General features: G+C 45.5%; 1 protein-coding gene across 1 annotated transcript; it reads right to left on the reverse strand.

Moving 5' to 3' along the window:
- Positions 1 to 5766: 5766 nt before the first annotated feature.
- On the reverse strand, positions 5767 to 7726 carry LOC121859490 (putative uncharacterized protein ENSP00000383309; the record flags this gene model as incomplete). Its single annotated transcript, XM_042356332.1, has 2 exons — positions 5767 to 7073; positions 7175 to 7726. Coding segments are annotated over 2 exons (1859 nt in total), but the record flags the coding sequence as incomplete, so codon positions are not given.
- Positions 7727 to 15650: the final 7924 nt, after the last annotated feature.

Raw genomic sequence — 15650 nt, forward strand, 5'->3', positions numbered from 1 at the left:
TAGTAGCAGTAGCGAATTAGCAGGCTAGTAGTAGTAGTGGTGGTGGTAGTGGGTATTAACAGGCTAGTAGTGGTGGTAATGGTAGGTAATAACAGGCTAGTAGTGGTGGCGGGTATTGGCAGGCTAGTAGTAGTGGTGGTGATGGCAGATATTGGAGGCTAGTAGTGGTGGTGGCAGGTATTGGGAGGCTAGTAGTGGTGGTGATGGCAGGTATTGGGAGGCTAGTAGTGGTGGTGATGAGTATTGAGGCTAGTAGTGGTGGTGATGCTTGAGTGTGGGAGGCTAGTAGTGGTGGTGGTGGCAGGTATTGGGAGGCTAGTAGTGGTGGTGGGTGGCAGGTATTGGGGCTAGTAGTGGTGGTGGTGGCAGGTGTTGGGAGGCTAGTAGTGGTGGTGGTGGCAGGTATTGGTGGCTGTGGTGGTGGTGGCAGGTTGGAGGCTAGTAGTGGTGGGTGGGGAGGCTAGTAGTGGTGGTGGTGGCAGTATTGGGAGGCTAGTAGTGGTGGTGATGGCAGGTATTGGGAGGCTAGTAGTGGTGGTGATGGCAGGTATTGGGAGGCTAGTAGTGGTGGTGGTGGCAGGTGGGAGGCTAGTAGTGGTGGTGGTGGCAGGTATTGGGAGGCTAGTAGTGGTGGTGGTGGCAGGCTAGTAGTGAATGGGTCAGGCAGCTTAAGCGACAGGTATTACAACAGCAAGGGTTTTTCAAGCAATTCGTCGCGGATGGGGTGTGTGTGTGTGTGTGTGTGTGTGTGTGTGTGTGTGTGTGTGTGTGTGTGTGTGTCACACGCACATGGGTTAGTATTGAAGATATATGACATACTCATATATTTACTCACTTACTCATCCCCTTTATCCCTTTATCATCCTCTGTACCCTTTATCATCCTCTGTACCTCTATCATCCTCTGTACCCTTTATCATCCTCTGTACCCTTTATCATCCTCTGTACCCTTTATCATCCTCCTGCCCTATCATCCTCTGTACCTTTATCATCCTCTGTACCCTTTATCATCATCTTTACCCTTTATCATCCTCTGTACCCTTTATCATCATCTTTACCCTTTATCATCCTCTGCCCTTTATCATCCTCTGTACCCTTTATCATCTTCCTTTACCCTTTATCCTCTCTTCCTTTATCATCATCTTTTCCTATCATCCTCTGTACCCTTTATCATCATCTTTACCTTTATTCCTCTGTACCCTTTATCATCATCTTTACCTTTATCATCCTCTTTACCCTTTATCATCATCTTTACCCTTTATCATCCTCTGTACCTTATCATCATCTTCCCTTTATCATCCTCTGTACCCTTTATCATCATCTTTTACCCTTTATCATCCTCTGTACCTTTATCATCATCTTTACCCTTTATCATCCTCTGTACCTTTATCATCATCTTTACCCTTTATCATCCTCTGTACCCTTTATCATCATCTTTACCCTTTATCATCCTCTGTACCCTTTATCATCATCTTTACCCTTTATCATCCTCTGTACCCTTTATCATCATCTTTACCCTTTATCATCCTCTGTACCCTTTATCATCATCTTTACCCTTTATCATCCTCTGTACCCTTTATCATCCTCTGTACCCTTTATCATCATCTTTACCCTTTATCATCCTCTGTACCCTTTATCATCATCTTTACCCTTTATCATCCTCTGTACCTTTATCATCATCTTTACCTTTATCATCCTCTGTACCCTTTATCATCATCTTTACCCTTTATCATCCTCTGTACCTTTATCATCCTCTGTACCCTTTATCATCCTCTGTACCTTTATCATCATCTTTACCCTTTATCATCCTCTGTACCCTTTATCATCCTCTGTACCCTTTATCATCCTCTGTACCCTTTATCATCCTCTGTACCCTTTATCATCCTCTGTACCTTTATCATCCTCTGTACCCTTTATCATCCTCTGTACTTTATCATCCTCTGTACCCTTTATCATCCTCTGTACCCTTTATCATCCTCTGTACCCTATCATCCTCTTTACCCTTTATCATCCTCTGTACCCTTTATCATCTCTTTACCCTTTATCATCCTCTCTTCACCCTTTATCATCCTCTGTACCTTATCATCATCTTTTACCCTTTATCATCCTCTGTACCCTTTATCATCATCTTTACTTTATCATCCTCTGTACCCTTTATCATCATCTTTACCCTTTATCATCCTCTTTTACCCTTTATCATCATCTTTACCCTTTATCATCCTCTGTACCCTTTATCATCATCTTTACCCTTTATCATCCTCTGTACCCTTTATCATCATCTTTTCCTTTATCATCCTCTGTACCCTTTATCATCATCTTTACCCTTTATCATCCTCTGCCCTTTATCATCATCTTTACCCTTTATCATCCTCTGTACCCTTTATCATCATCTTTACCCTTTATCATCCTCTGTACCCTTTATCATCATCTTTACCTTTATCATCCTCTGTACCCTTTATATCATCTTTACCCTTATCATCCTCTTCCCTTTATCATCATCTTTACCCTTTATCATCCTCTGTACCCTTTATCATCCTCTGTACCCTTTATCATCATCTTTACCCTTTATCATCCTCTTACATCATCTTCCCTTTATCATCCTCTGTACCCTTTATCATCATCTTTACCATCTCTGTACCCTTTATCATCACTCTTACCTTTATCATCCTCTGTACCCTTTATCATCCTCTTTACCCTATCATCCTCTGTACCCTTTCATCATCTTTACCCTTTATCATCCTCTGACCCTTTATCATCATCTTTACCCTTATCATCCTCTACCTTTATCATCATCTTTACCTTTATCATCCTCTTCCTTTATCATCTTTCCTTTATCATCTCTGTACCCTTTATCATCATCTTTACCTTTATCATCCTCTTTACCCTTTATCATCATCTTTACCCTTTATCATCCTCTGTACCCTATCATCATCTTTACCTTTATCATCCTCTTTACCTTTATCATCATCTTTACCCTTTATCATCCTCTGTACCCTTTATCATCCTCTGTACCCTTTATCATCCTCTGTACCTTTATCATCATCTTTACCTTTATCATCCTCTGTACCCTTTATCATCATCTTTACCCTTTATCATCCTCTGTACCCTTTATCATCCTCTTTACCCTTTATCATCCTCTGTACACTTTATCATCATCTTTACCCTTTATCATCCCTTTATCCCTTTATCATCCTCGCCTTTATCATCCTTTGTACCCTTTATCATCCTCTGTACCCTTTATCATCCTCTGTACCCTTTATCATCTCATCTTTACCCTTTATCATCCTCTGTACCCTTTATCATCATCTTTACCCTTTATCATCATCTTTACCTTTATCATCCTCTGTACCCTTTATCATCCTCTGCACTTTATCATCATCTTTACCTTTATCATCCTCTGTCCTTTATCATCCTCTGTACCCTTTATCATCCTTTGTACCCTTTATCATCCTCTGTGCCTTTATCATCCTCTTTACCCTTTATCATCATCTTTACCTTTATCATCATCTTTACCTTTATCATCCTCTTTACCCTTTATCATCATCTTTACCCTTTATCATCCTCTGTACCCTTTATCATCATCTTTACCACTATCATCCTCTTTACCCTTTATCATCATCTTTACCCTTTATCATCCTCTGTACCCTTATCATCCTCTGTACCCTTTATCATCATCTTCTTCCTTTATCCTCTGCCCTTTATCTCCTCTGTACCTTTATCATCATCTTTACACTTTATCATCCTCTGTACCCTTTATCATCCTTTGTACCCTTTATCATCCTCTGTACCCTTTATCATCCTCTGTACCCTTTATCATCCTCTGTACCCTTTATCATCATCTTTACCCTTTATCATCATCTTTACCCTTTATCATCCTCTGTACCCTTTATCATCCTCTGTGCCCTTTATCATCATCTTTACCCTTTATCATCATCTTTACCCTTTATCATCCTCTGTACCCTTTATCATCATCTTTACCCTTTTCATCATCATCTTTACCCTTTATCATCCTCTTAACACCTTTATCATCCTCTGTACCTTTATCATCATCTTTACCCTTTATCATCCCTCTGTACCTTTATCATCCTCTGTACCCTTTATCATCATCTTTACCCTTATCATCCTCTGTACCCTTTATCATCATCTTTACCCTTTATCATCCTCTGTACCCTTTATCATCATCTTTACCCTTTATCATCCTCTGTACCCTTTATCATCCTCTGTACCCTTTATCATCATCTTTACCCTTTATCATCCTCTGTACCCTTTATCATCCTCTGTACCCTTTATCATCATCTTTACCCTTTATCATCCTCTGCCTTTATCATCCTCTGTACCCTTTATCATCATCTTTACCCTATCATCCTCTGTACCTTTATCATCCTCTGTACCCTTTATCATCATCACCTTTATCATCCTCTGTACCCTTTATCATCCTCTGTACCCTTTATCATCATCTTTACCCTTTATCATCCTCTGTACCCTTTATCATCATCTTTACCCTTTATCATCCTCTGTACCCTTTATCATCATCTTTACCCTTTATCATCCTCTGCTACCCTTTATCATCCTCCTGTACCTTATCATCATCTTTACCCTTTATCATCCTCTGTACCCTTTATCATCCTCTGTACCCTTTATCATCATCTTTACCCTTTATCATCCTCTGTACCCTTTATCATCCTCTGTACCCTTTATCATCCTCTGTACCCTTTATCATCCTCTGTACCCTTTATCATCCTCTGTACCCTTTATCATCATCTTTCCTTTATCATCCTCTGTACCCTTTATCATCCTCTGTACCCTTTATCATCATCTTTACCCTTTATCATCCTCTGTACCCTTTATCATCCTCTGTACCCTATCATCCCTCTGTACCTTTATCATCATCTTTACCCTTTATCATCCTCTGTACCCTTTATCATCATCTTTACCCTTTATCATCCTCTTGCCCTTTATCATCCTCTGTACCCTTTATCATCCTTTCTTTACCTTATCATCCTTCTGTACCTCTTTTTATCATCCCCTTACCTGTCAATCACATTGTTACTAAGATCTTGTTGACCCCTGACAATCGACAGGTAAACGCGTTCTAGACTCTACCTGAAAATAGACCAATAATCTTAGTTTGTTTGTTGTGGGGACTGGGAGGAATAATGGCACGAAGATGCTACAATTTAGTGGCATTGTCTGTTACCTGTTTGAACTTGGGAGGTGAAAGGTGGAAATCGTGGTGGTGTAAGATCGGCTACACCACCCACCCACCCACCCACCCACCCACCCACCACTCACCCACCACCTACCCACCCACCACCACCCACTCCACCACCACCCACCCACCCACCCACCCACCACCCACCCACCCACCCACCCACCCACCCACCCATACCCACCACCACCCACTCACCCACCCACCCACCCACCCACCACCCACCACCCACTCACCTACCCACCTACCCACCTACCCACCCACCCACCTACCCACCACCTACCTACCCACCTGCATGCCTACCTGCCTGGGGGATTATCTTATTAGGGTTTTAACTCAAGTGATGACCCGCCACCAAATAGTGTCATTAGATTGTGAATTACATCTCCTAAATATTGAGATTCAAATGTTACAACAGTTGTCTTAAATCACCAACGATAACAATAGTGGTCGCTGTGATCTAGGACCAGAAAATAAGGGATTTCCAGGAGATAGCGACTTATTCGGAGCTCACAGGAGCAAAACAAAAGAGAATAGGTTGGTGGGGAATTATCTGTGCTACGTAATTGTTAAATGACTACAGAGACGGGGGACAATTGCATGTTGTCGTGGTTTGCTGTTTGTGTCTTGTTGGTGTTCTTGTTGCTCGTCTTGTTGGGTGTTCTTTGTTGCTTGGCGTCTTGTTGGGGTGTTCTTGTTGCTTGGCGTCTTGTTGGGGTGTGTTCTTGTTGCTTGGCGTCTGTTGGTGTCTTGTTGCTTGGCGTCTTGTTGGGGTGTCCTTGTTGCCTTGGTTCTTGTTGGGGTGTTCTTGTTGCTTGGCGTCTTGTTGGGGTGTTCTTGTTGCTTGGCGTCTTTGGGGTGTGTTCTTGTTGCTTGGCGTCTTGTGGTTAGTGTGTTCCTTTGTTGCTTGGCGTCTGTTGGGGTGTTCTTGTTGCTTGGCGTCTTGTTGGGTGTCTTTGTTGCTTGGCGTCTTGTTGTGGGTTTTTGTTGCTTGGCGTCTTGTTGGGGTGTTCCTTTGTTGCTTGGCGTCTTGTTGGGGTGTTCCTTGTTGCTTGACGTCTTGTTGGGGTGTGTTCTTGTTGCCTGGCGTCTTGTTGGGTGTTCCTTTGTTGCCTGGCGTCTTGTTGGGGTGTTCCTTGTTGCTTGGCGTCTTGTTGGGTGTTCTTGTTGCTTGGCGTCTTGTTGGGGTGTTCCTTGTTGCTTGGCGTCTTGTTGGGGTGTTCCTTGTTGCCTGGCGTCTTGTTGGGGTGTTCTTGTTGCCTGGCGTCTTGTTGGGGTGTCCTTGTTGCCTGGCGTCTTGTTGGGGTGTTCCTTGTTGCCTGGCGTCTTGTTGTGTCCTTGTTGCCTGGCGTCTTGTTGGGTGTTCTTGTTGCCTGGCGTCTTGTTGGGTGTCTTGTTGCCTGGGTCTTGTTGGGGTGTTCCTTGTTGCTCAGTCTTGTTGGGGGTGTTCTTTGTTGCCTGGCGTCTTCTTGAGGGTGTCCTTGTTGCTTGGCGTCTTGTTGGGGTGTCTTTGTTGCTTGGGTGTCTTGTGCCTCTTGTGCTTTGCGTCTTGTTGGGGTGTTCCTTGTTGCTTGACGTCTTGTTGGGGTGTTCTTGTTGCCGGCGTCCTGTTAGTGTTCTTGTTGCTTGACGTCTTGTTGGGGTGTTCCTTGTTGCTTGCGTCTTGTTGGGGTGTTCCTTGTTGCTTAGTCTTGTTGGTGTCCTTGTTGCTTGGCGTCTTGTTAGTGTTCCTTGTTGCTTGGCGTCTTGTTGGGGTGTTCTTGTTGCTTGGCGTCTTGTTGGGGTGTTCCTTGTTGCTTGGCGTCTTGTTGGGTGTTCCTTGTTGCTTAGCGTCTTGTTGGGAGTGTTCTCTTGTTGCTTGGCGTCTTGTTGGGGTGTCTTTGTTGCTTGGCGTCTTGTTGGGGTTTTGTTGCTTGGCGTCTTGTTGGGGTGTTCCTTGTTGCTTGGCGTCTTGAGTGTTCTTTACGTCTTGTTGGGGTGTTCCTTGTTGCCTGGCGTCTTGTTAGGTCTCTTGTTGCCTGGCGTCTTGTTGTGTTCCTTGTTGCTTGGCGTCTTGTTGGGGTGTCTTTGTTGCTTGCGCGTTGGTGTTCTTGTTGCTTGCGTCTTGTTGGGGTGTTCCTTGTTGCCTGGCGTCTGTTAGTTCTTTTGTTGCCTGCGTCTTGTTGGGTGTTCTTTGTTGCCTGGCGTCTTGTTGGGGTGTTCCTTGTTGCCTGGCGTCTTGTTATGTTCCTTTGTTGCCTGGCGTCTTGTTGGGTGTTCTTGTTGCCTGGCGTCTTGTTGGGGTGTTCTTGTTGCTTGGCGTCTTGTTGAGTGTTCTTGTTGCCTGGCGTCTTGTTGGGGTGTTCTTGTTGCCTGGCGTCTTCTTGAGGGGTGTTCTGTTGCTTGGCGTCTGTGTGTCTTTTCTTGCGTCTGTTGGGTTCTTGTTGCTTGGCGTCTGGTTGGGGTGTTCCTTGTTGCTTGGCGTCTTGTTGGGGTGTTCTTGTTGCTAAGCGTCTTGTATTGGGGTGTTCCTTGTTGCCTGGGCGTCTTTATTGTTACTTCATCTTACTCGGTCATCAGTGTTACTTATACAGATTCACAGTCACAAAGTTATCAAAAGGTGTCTAATGTTTTAAGTAACTTTCAAAATACCTGTAATTATTTTTTTTTTACGGGGATAAATCCTCCGGGCACAGGTCACTGACTCCACACGGGGCCTGGGGGGCGAGGGGGAGGGGGGCGAGGGAGGGGGGGCGAGGGGGGAGGATTAAACCAGAAATATATAAAAAATATAAGAAATCTCGTTCATGATCTACTTACGATATTCTGCATGGGAGAGAGAGAGAGAGAGAGAGAGAGAGAGAGAGAGAGAGAGAGAGAGAGAGGACTGTCGAGGACCTGCCAGAAGATATACCTGAGGTAATTGAACTCTGTCACACACACACACACACACACACACACACACACACACACACACACACACACACACACACACACACACACCTGCCTAATCACATGTGTGTCGCTTTAGTGACATACGTGAGGAGTCACATGAAACATTTTTTTCCGTATGAATCAAACATTTTCTGAGTGAGCATTTGAAGTAGCTTTTATGTATTCCTGACAGTCATAAGGGATGTGTGTGTGTGTGTGTGTGTGTGTGTGTGTGTATCTATGTTATATGTCTGTGTATTTGTTCTGCAGGTAAGGTGGGCAAGTCTGTTGTTGTTGCTGGTGGGCAAGACAGGTAAGGTGGGAAGTCTGACGCTGGAGGTGACGGTGGTGGTGGGCAAGAGAAGTACAGGGCAAGTCTGATACTGGAGGTGACGGTGGTGGGAAGAGAAGAGGTGGCGCAAGTCTGATACTGAGGTGACGGTGGTGGTGGGCAAGAGAAGCGGCAGGGCAAGTCTGACGCTGGAGGACGGTGGTAGGGCAAGAGAAGTAAGGTGGGCAAGTCTGACGCTGGAGGTGACGGAGGTAGGGGAAAAGATAAGCAGGGCAAGTCTGACGCTGGAGGTGACGGTGGTGGTGGGCAAGAGATAAGGGCAAGTCTGACGCTGGAGGTGACGGTAGGGAAAGAAGTAAGGTGGGCAAGTCTGACGCTGGAGGTGACGGTGGTGGTGGGCAAGTCTGACGCTGGAGGACGGTGGTGTGGGCAAGAGTGGTAGGTATAGATGATTTTTCATACACGTGTCTCAACAGGTGAGACAAGTTCTAAAGTGAGTCCAACACCTGGGGTCTGCACAGGTGTAACCACCTTACCGCTGCTCTATACCTGAGTTGTGACGTGACGTGTGTGTGTGTAAGACGTGTGTGTGTGTGTGTGTGTGTGTGTGTGTGTGTGTGTGTGTGTGTGTGTGTGGTGACGTGTACGTGTGGTGCGTGTGTGTGTGTGTGTGGTGACGTGGTGACGTGTGTGTGTGTGTGTGGTGACGTGCGGTGACGTGTGTGTGGTGACGTGTGTGTGTGTGTGTGTGTGGTAATGTGTGTGTAGACGTGTGTGTGTGGTGACGTGTGTGTGTAGACGTACGTGTGTGTGTGTGTGTGTGTGGTGACGTGTGTGTGTGTGTGTCGTATTTGTCGTCTTTTATCGTGGTTTAAGTTGATTAAACAGTTATTAAAAAATAATAATATTGTAATGTTTATCATTGTAAATTTGGAATTATATTTTACGTTAGTCTTTTATTATTTTTTAAGATTTTTATTTTTTATGTTTTAGTGTTATATTTTATTTTAGGTATTTATTAGTGTTTATGGTTTATGGTTAGATTTTATTGGTGTTTAAATGTTTTTTTATTGATATTTATGTATTTTGAAAGATGTTAAATTCGCGTGTTTCCCGGTTAATTTAATGATGTGTTTATTAAAGTTTTCTTGTTTATTTCTTTCACCAGTTTGAATATTTTTGTTTCTTGAATTTAATTTTACTTTTCCTATATATAATTTTTATTTTATTGATGTGTTTAGAATATGTTTGAAATTTATTAACTTTTTTCTTTTATGTATTAATTTTGTCATTTAATTTTAAGAGTATTTTTTCTCACTTTATTATATTTTTGCATATTTTTCCAAGTCTGTTTTATTATTATTATTTTTTTACTTTTGATTATTAATATTTTTATAATTAGTTAATAAGTGATGATTAAACCTAGCAATTGAGGAGAGACAGGTAGAATGTTGGCAGGTGATTGAGGAAGGGGGATGGGGGATGAGGAGGGGAAGTACTGTAGAGGTGGGGAAGAGGAGAGGTAATGAGGAGAGGGGCTGAGGTGAGAATGTAGAAGGCTCTGAGGGGGGAGGAGGAGGAGAAGGGTGCTCAGGAGGAGGTGGGGGAAGAAGCAGGTGTTCAAGAATCTCACCTGACTCACCTCACCCTGAACGTTCAATACCCTGTTCCTAGTATGTCCTGTTAGGTTAGGTTAGGTTAGGTTAAAGAAGGTTAGGACAACACATTCTGGGGTTAACTTAAAGAAGCAAAGAAGTAAGCTGGGTTAGGACAACACATTCTAAGTTAACTTATGAGCTGCGAAGATCCGGTACTGGTCAGACTTAAGTTATCCCACAGTCCCTCGTTTTTCTACACACACGTCCTGGAGGTGACCTAGGGTGGGGTGGGGTGGGCAGGAGGGGCAGGAGCCTGGGGCAGGTGGGCAGGAGGGGCAGGAGTTTGGGGCAAGGGCAGGAGGCTGGGTGCTGGGTGGGCAGGAGGCTAGACATGAGTGGACAGGAGGCTGGGGTGGTGGGGCAGGAGTCTAGGCGAGGGTGGGCAGGAGGCTAGGCGGTGGCAGGAGGCTAAGGCGAGGTGGGCAGGAGGCTAGGCGTGGGTGGGCAGACAGGGAGGGAGAGGATGAGGTAGGCAGGGTATGCTCAAGGTCGGCTCTGCATGGGTTGGGCCATAGCTGTAAATTCGTCGTCCAAAAAACCGAATTCACGTTAATCCTGGTTCAACCATTTCGTACCCTAAATCCAGGTTGTTTTTCTTGTTTAGACCTCATTAGTGTTTGCTGTGCCATTAATCCTATTTCTGGTTATTGTTATATCATTATTTATGTTATGACCCCGTGAACAGCTAAGGTGTTTTGGGTATATAAATATTTTTTTAAAACCAGACAAAGGCTAGTAAAAGATCAATTAAAGATTAGACACCCAAGTTTATCTCAGCTAAGATTAACTAAGATTAACCACCCCAATGGTAATCTAGATAAATTAAACCCAGGTAGAGATAGATCATCAATATTCTCACAGATGTTGGTCAATATTTCACAGATGTTAACAATATTTCAGCAGATGTTGGTCAATATTTCACAGATGTTGGTCAATATTTCATAGATGTTGGCCAATATTCTGCCAGACAAGTGGTCAATATTTCACAGATGTTGGTCAATATTTCACAGATGGTCAATATTTACACAGCATATGGACAAGTGAGGGTTAAAGGCTGAATGAGGGGGGAGGGGGGAGGAGGAGAGAATAAAGAAGAAAAAGATAATGATGAGGATGAGGAGAGATGATAGGATGAGGAGAGATGATGAGGAGGAGGTGTTGTGTGAACTCAGATCTGAGCACCCACACACCTTGTCTCATACCACCCAGCTGATCAAACACACAGGGGCCCAGGTGATGGTATGTGGCCTCAGACGCTTAGTATTATTACATATTACATACATATTATTATTATTATTATAGTCTATATAGTAAGCACATACATACACACACAGCACATACACACACACACAGCATACACAGCACAGCAATAGTATACACACACACACATATTAAGCACATGTTAAGCATTAGTACACACACACACACACACATTACACACATTATTATTATTACACATTATTATTGTTGTTGCTGTTGTTACATAATGTTACACATTATTATTATTAATATTATTATTATTATTATTATTGTTGTTGTTCTTATTATTGTTACATATTATTAATATTATTATTATTATTTTTTTTTTATTAATATTTTTTATTACATTAGTGTTACATATTATTATTAGTTAATAGAACTTTTTATATCCATTCAACCACCGACTCTGCTCTGTGTGTGTGTGTGATTTTTTTTATTGCACCCCTACATCCTAGTGTAAGGTAAAGGCAGAAGGTTTATAGCGTCTAACAGGGAAGCATGCTGGTTCATGCTTGCCTTTATGTATCATGGGTTAAGGGGCGTAGAAGCCTGAAGAGTCGAGGGCGTAAATTTGGTAAGAGCTGCGGGTTTGAGTTCATGTTATTGAAGCTCCAACAACTTGTCCCTGAATACGAATTCATGACTTTCGGACTTCATGCGCAGGTACCTACTGTGCTGCTAGGTGAACAGGGACGAAGGGAACTAGGCGATGTCCAAACAACTCTGCCGGCCCGAAATCAGGTGTTTGCGAGAGAGAGAGAGAGACAGAGACTTACGTTGCCTTCTTCTCTCACTCTGAATATTACACACTTTGACGTGTTATGTACTTCAGTAGAAACTTTCTCACCCCCTCCTGAACAACAACAGGTGAATAATACCCGGCTTCCCCTGATGCATGTGTTAAGCGATGGCTCTAGTCCACGTTGTGCTTCTTCGGCTGATTTGACTCTTACTTTATTCAGGTTTGGGGCGAAACGTGAAGTAAATAGTGAATGATTTGGTTCTGAGGAGAGACTCTGTGTGTGTGTGTGTGTGTGTGTGTGTGTGTGTGTGTGTGTGTGTGTGTGTGTGTGTGTGTGTGTGTGTGTGTGTGGGCCTAGCCACAGAGATGGCATGATGGATGTGGTTGGTCACTGGTGTTGCTTAGTGGCTCCCCAAGTGGGTGGTGGCTGACTTGCAATGTTCTGATAATTTATTCACGTACGCCAGGTGTGTCTCTCAGTGGTGCTGGAAAACCTTACTCACGACGACCAATGGTATTTATTTGTTCCTGTTTTATGAGCAACTGTACACGACCAACGGCGGGATGTAACTTGGCAGATATGTTCATTAGATCATGATGCAAGGTAGGATGTTATCAGGATATCCTGACAATAATTTATTTTCTTTCTGTAGGATGGGCTTAAGGTATTGTTTTTGTCTTGTTTAGGGAAACTCTTCCTCCTTTCCTCCTCCTCCCTCCTCCCCTCCCTCCCTCCCTCCCTCCCTCCCTCCTCCCTCTCCCTCCCTCCTTTCCTCCACAGGTTACAAGCCAAGGATTTGGTGTCATATCGAACACACACGTCATCACCTGTTACTACAATCTCACAACCCTCCTCACCTCACCTCCACCTCCCACGCCTCTCACCCCACTTCCTCCCCCCCACCCTCCTGCCCAGCCCAGTTTGACTTATTCATATTAATTCCTATACGAGTACAGTCCGTCACTAAGGCATCTACCCTAGTCTCCACAGTGCTTATGATCCCTCCCACCTGCCCCTTGCTGTCCGTGCCTTCAAGGGTGAACTCCCTGCCCATAGCTGTCATTGTAAATCGTGTCCGGAGTAGAGTTTTCATTTGGAAAATTTTTGTTTTGCTTTTGTTTTTAGCCACCGTGAATTCACTGGTTTACATCCTAGGAGGTTTACGGAACTTCTTTCATCTGTGGCTTGTGTTCTTCACTCACCCACCACCTGCCTTGCTAAATGTACAGTGTGTGTGTGTGTGTGTGTGTGTGTGTGTGTGTGTGTGTGTGTAGCCACCACCTTCCACAAGGCCTCTCAGGCAAGCCTGGCTCCTCCCTCCTTTGGGCCCCCTCCACTTCTGGCTCCCTCCTTCCTTGCTCCCTCCAATCTTCTTTCCTTCCCTCCCGCTTTCTCCTCCTCTCCTCCTCCTCTGTCCTCCTCCTTCCATCCCCCCTGTTCTTCTCCATCCATCCCACTCTGGCTGTTAGCATTCACTCCCCCTCTCCCCCTTTCTTTTTTTTCACCCTCCCACCTTCCTTCCTGGTCTTCCTATCCTCTTTCCCTCCCCTCTCTGCCTCCTTTCTTCCTTCCTCCTTTCACCCACCTCCCTACCTTTCTCCCTCTCTTCTCACCTCCCACCTTGTTCTCCTCTCCCAACCTTCCTTACCTCCCTCCTTCCCTCCCAAGGCCACAAGGTTCAGCATGACCTGAGCGATGCTGCACCATAGTTTGTTATTTATGTCAAGGTGCATCATGGGGATCCTTCAGTCGCGCCACACTGAACATCTCACCTGCCCTGCCACGCATCGTTCCGCCCTGCCACAGGCCTGCCCCGCCTGCCTTGTATCGCCCTGTCCCACCTTGCATCGCCCGTCCTCATCGCTCCGCCCCTCATCGCCCCTGCCCTCATCGCCCCTGCCCTCATCGCGCCCTGCTCCCCGCCCACCTTGCATCGCCCTGTCCTCATCGCCCCGCCCCCGCCCTGCCCTCTCGTTCCCACCCCCTCACCGTAATGCCCTGATCTGCCACCGTCCGCCCTGGTTTAGATTATGTTAAGTTAGGCTGAGGTGTTCAGTCAACAGGTGTGAAATAAATTGAGATATATTGTGATCCCTTGTTAGCGGTTGCCTCCTATACAGGTAATGTTAAGGAGGTGTAGTACAGGCCGGGTCTGCTGCCTTGCCGTGTGTGTGTGTGTGTGTGTGTGTGTGTGTGTGTGTGTGTGTGTGTGTGTGTGTGTGGTGTGTGTGTGTGTGTGTGTGTCCTCCACAACCCAACAGGCTATCCAGGTGAGATAACCCATAAAATATGACGGTGGTAGTGCTGGTGGTTTATTATGGAGAAGACACTGTCACTGTACCCACTCTCAAGTCCATATACACGCACACACCAGAGAAAAAGAGAGAGAGAGAGAGAGAGAGAGAGAGAGAGAGAGAGAGAGAGAGCAAAACACGTTTTCTAGGTGTTGTGTCCATTAAGGTTGATGTACTCAGAAGGTGATGGAGGTTCTGGTGGAGGTTGTGGATGGAGGTCTGCTGGTGGAGGTTGTGATGGAGTGTCTGCTGGTGGAGGTTGTGATGGAGTGTCAGCTGGTGGAGGGGTTATGGGATGGAGTGTCAGCTGGTGGAGGTTGTGATGGAGTGTCAGCTGGTGGAGGTTGTGATGGAGGTCAGCTGGTGGAGGTTGTGATGGAAGGTCACTGGAGGTTGTGATGGAGTGTCTGCTGGTGGAGGTTGTGATGGAGGTCAGATGGTGGAGGCTTGATGGAGTGTCACTGGAGGTTGTGGGGATGGAGGTCAGCTGGTGGAGGTTGTGATGGAGTGTCAGTTGTGGAGGTTGTGATGGAGTGTCAGATGGTGGAGGTTGTGATGAGTGTCAGCTGGTGGAGGCTTGTGATGGAGTGTCAGCTGGTGGAGGTTGTGATGGAGTGTCAGCTGGTGGAGGTTGTGAGGAGTGTCTGCTGGTGGAGGTTGTGATGGAGGTCAGCTGGTGGAGGCGTGATGAGTGTCAGATGGTGGAGGTTGTGATGGAGGCTTGCTGGTGGAGGTTGTGATGGAGGCAGATGGTGGAGGTTGTGATGGAGTGTCAGCTGGTGGAGGTTGTGATGGAGTGTCTCAGCTGGTGGAGGTTGCGATGGAGGTCAGATGGTGGAGGTTGTGGGGATGGAGTGTCAGCTGGTGGAGGTTGTGATGGAGTGTCTGCTGGTGGAGGTTGTGATGGAGTGTCATGGTGGAGGTTAGATGGAGGTCTGCTGGTGGAGGTTGTGATGGAGGTCAGCTGGTGGAGGTTGTGATGGAGTGTCAGCTGGTGGAGGTTGTGATGGAGGTGAGTCTGCTGCTAGCAGTTGCTGGGACAGGGTGTTCAGGAGAGTAGCCTGCATGTGGTGAGTGTGCCAATTTCTTATTGTGTGTGTCGTAAACCTGTATATACACACACACACACACACACACACACACACACACACACTCAGGTTGTGCTATACCTGTCCTCTATCTGTTTCTGTATGGCCACACAACCTGTCATGGACCAGGGCCATACAAATCCCCGTCGCGTGGATCAGGGCTAAGCAATACGTAAACTGAACGAAGGCTACCA

Source organism: Homarus americanus, unplaced genomic scaffold, assembly GCF_018991925.1.
Source record: "Homarus americanus isolate GMGI-L3 unplaced genomic scaffold, GMGI_Hamer_2.0 scaffold8850, whole genome shotgun sequence".
Taxonomy (NCBI): domain Eukaryota; kingdom Metazoa; phylum Arthropoda; class Malacostraca; order Decapoda; family Nephropidae; genus Homarus; species Homarus americanus.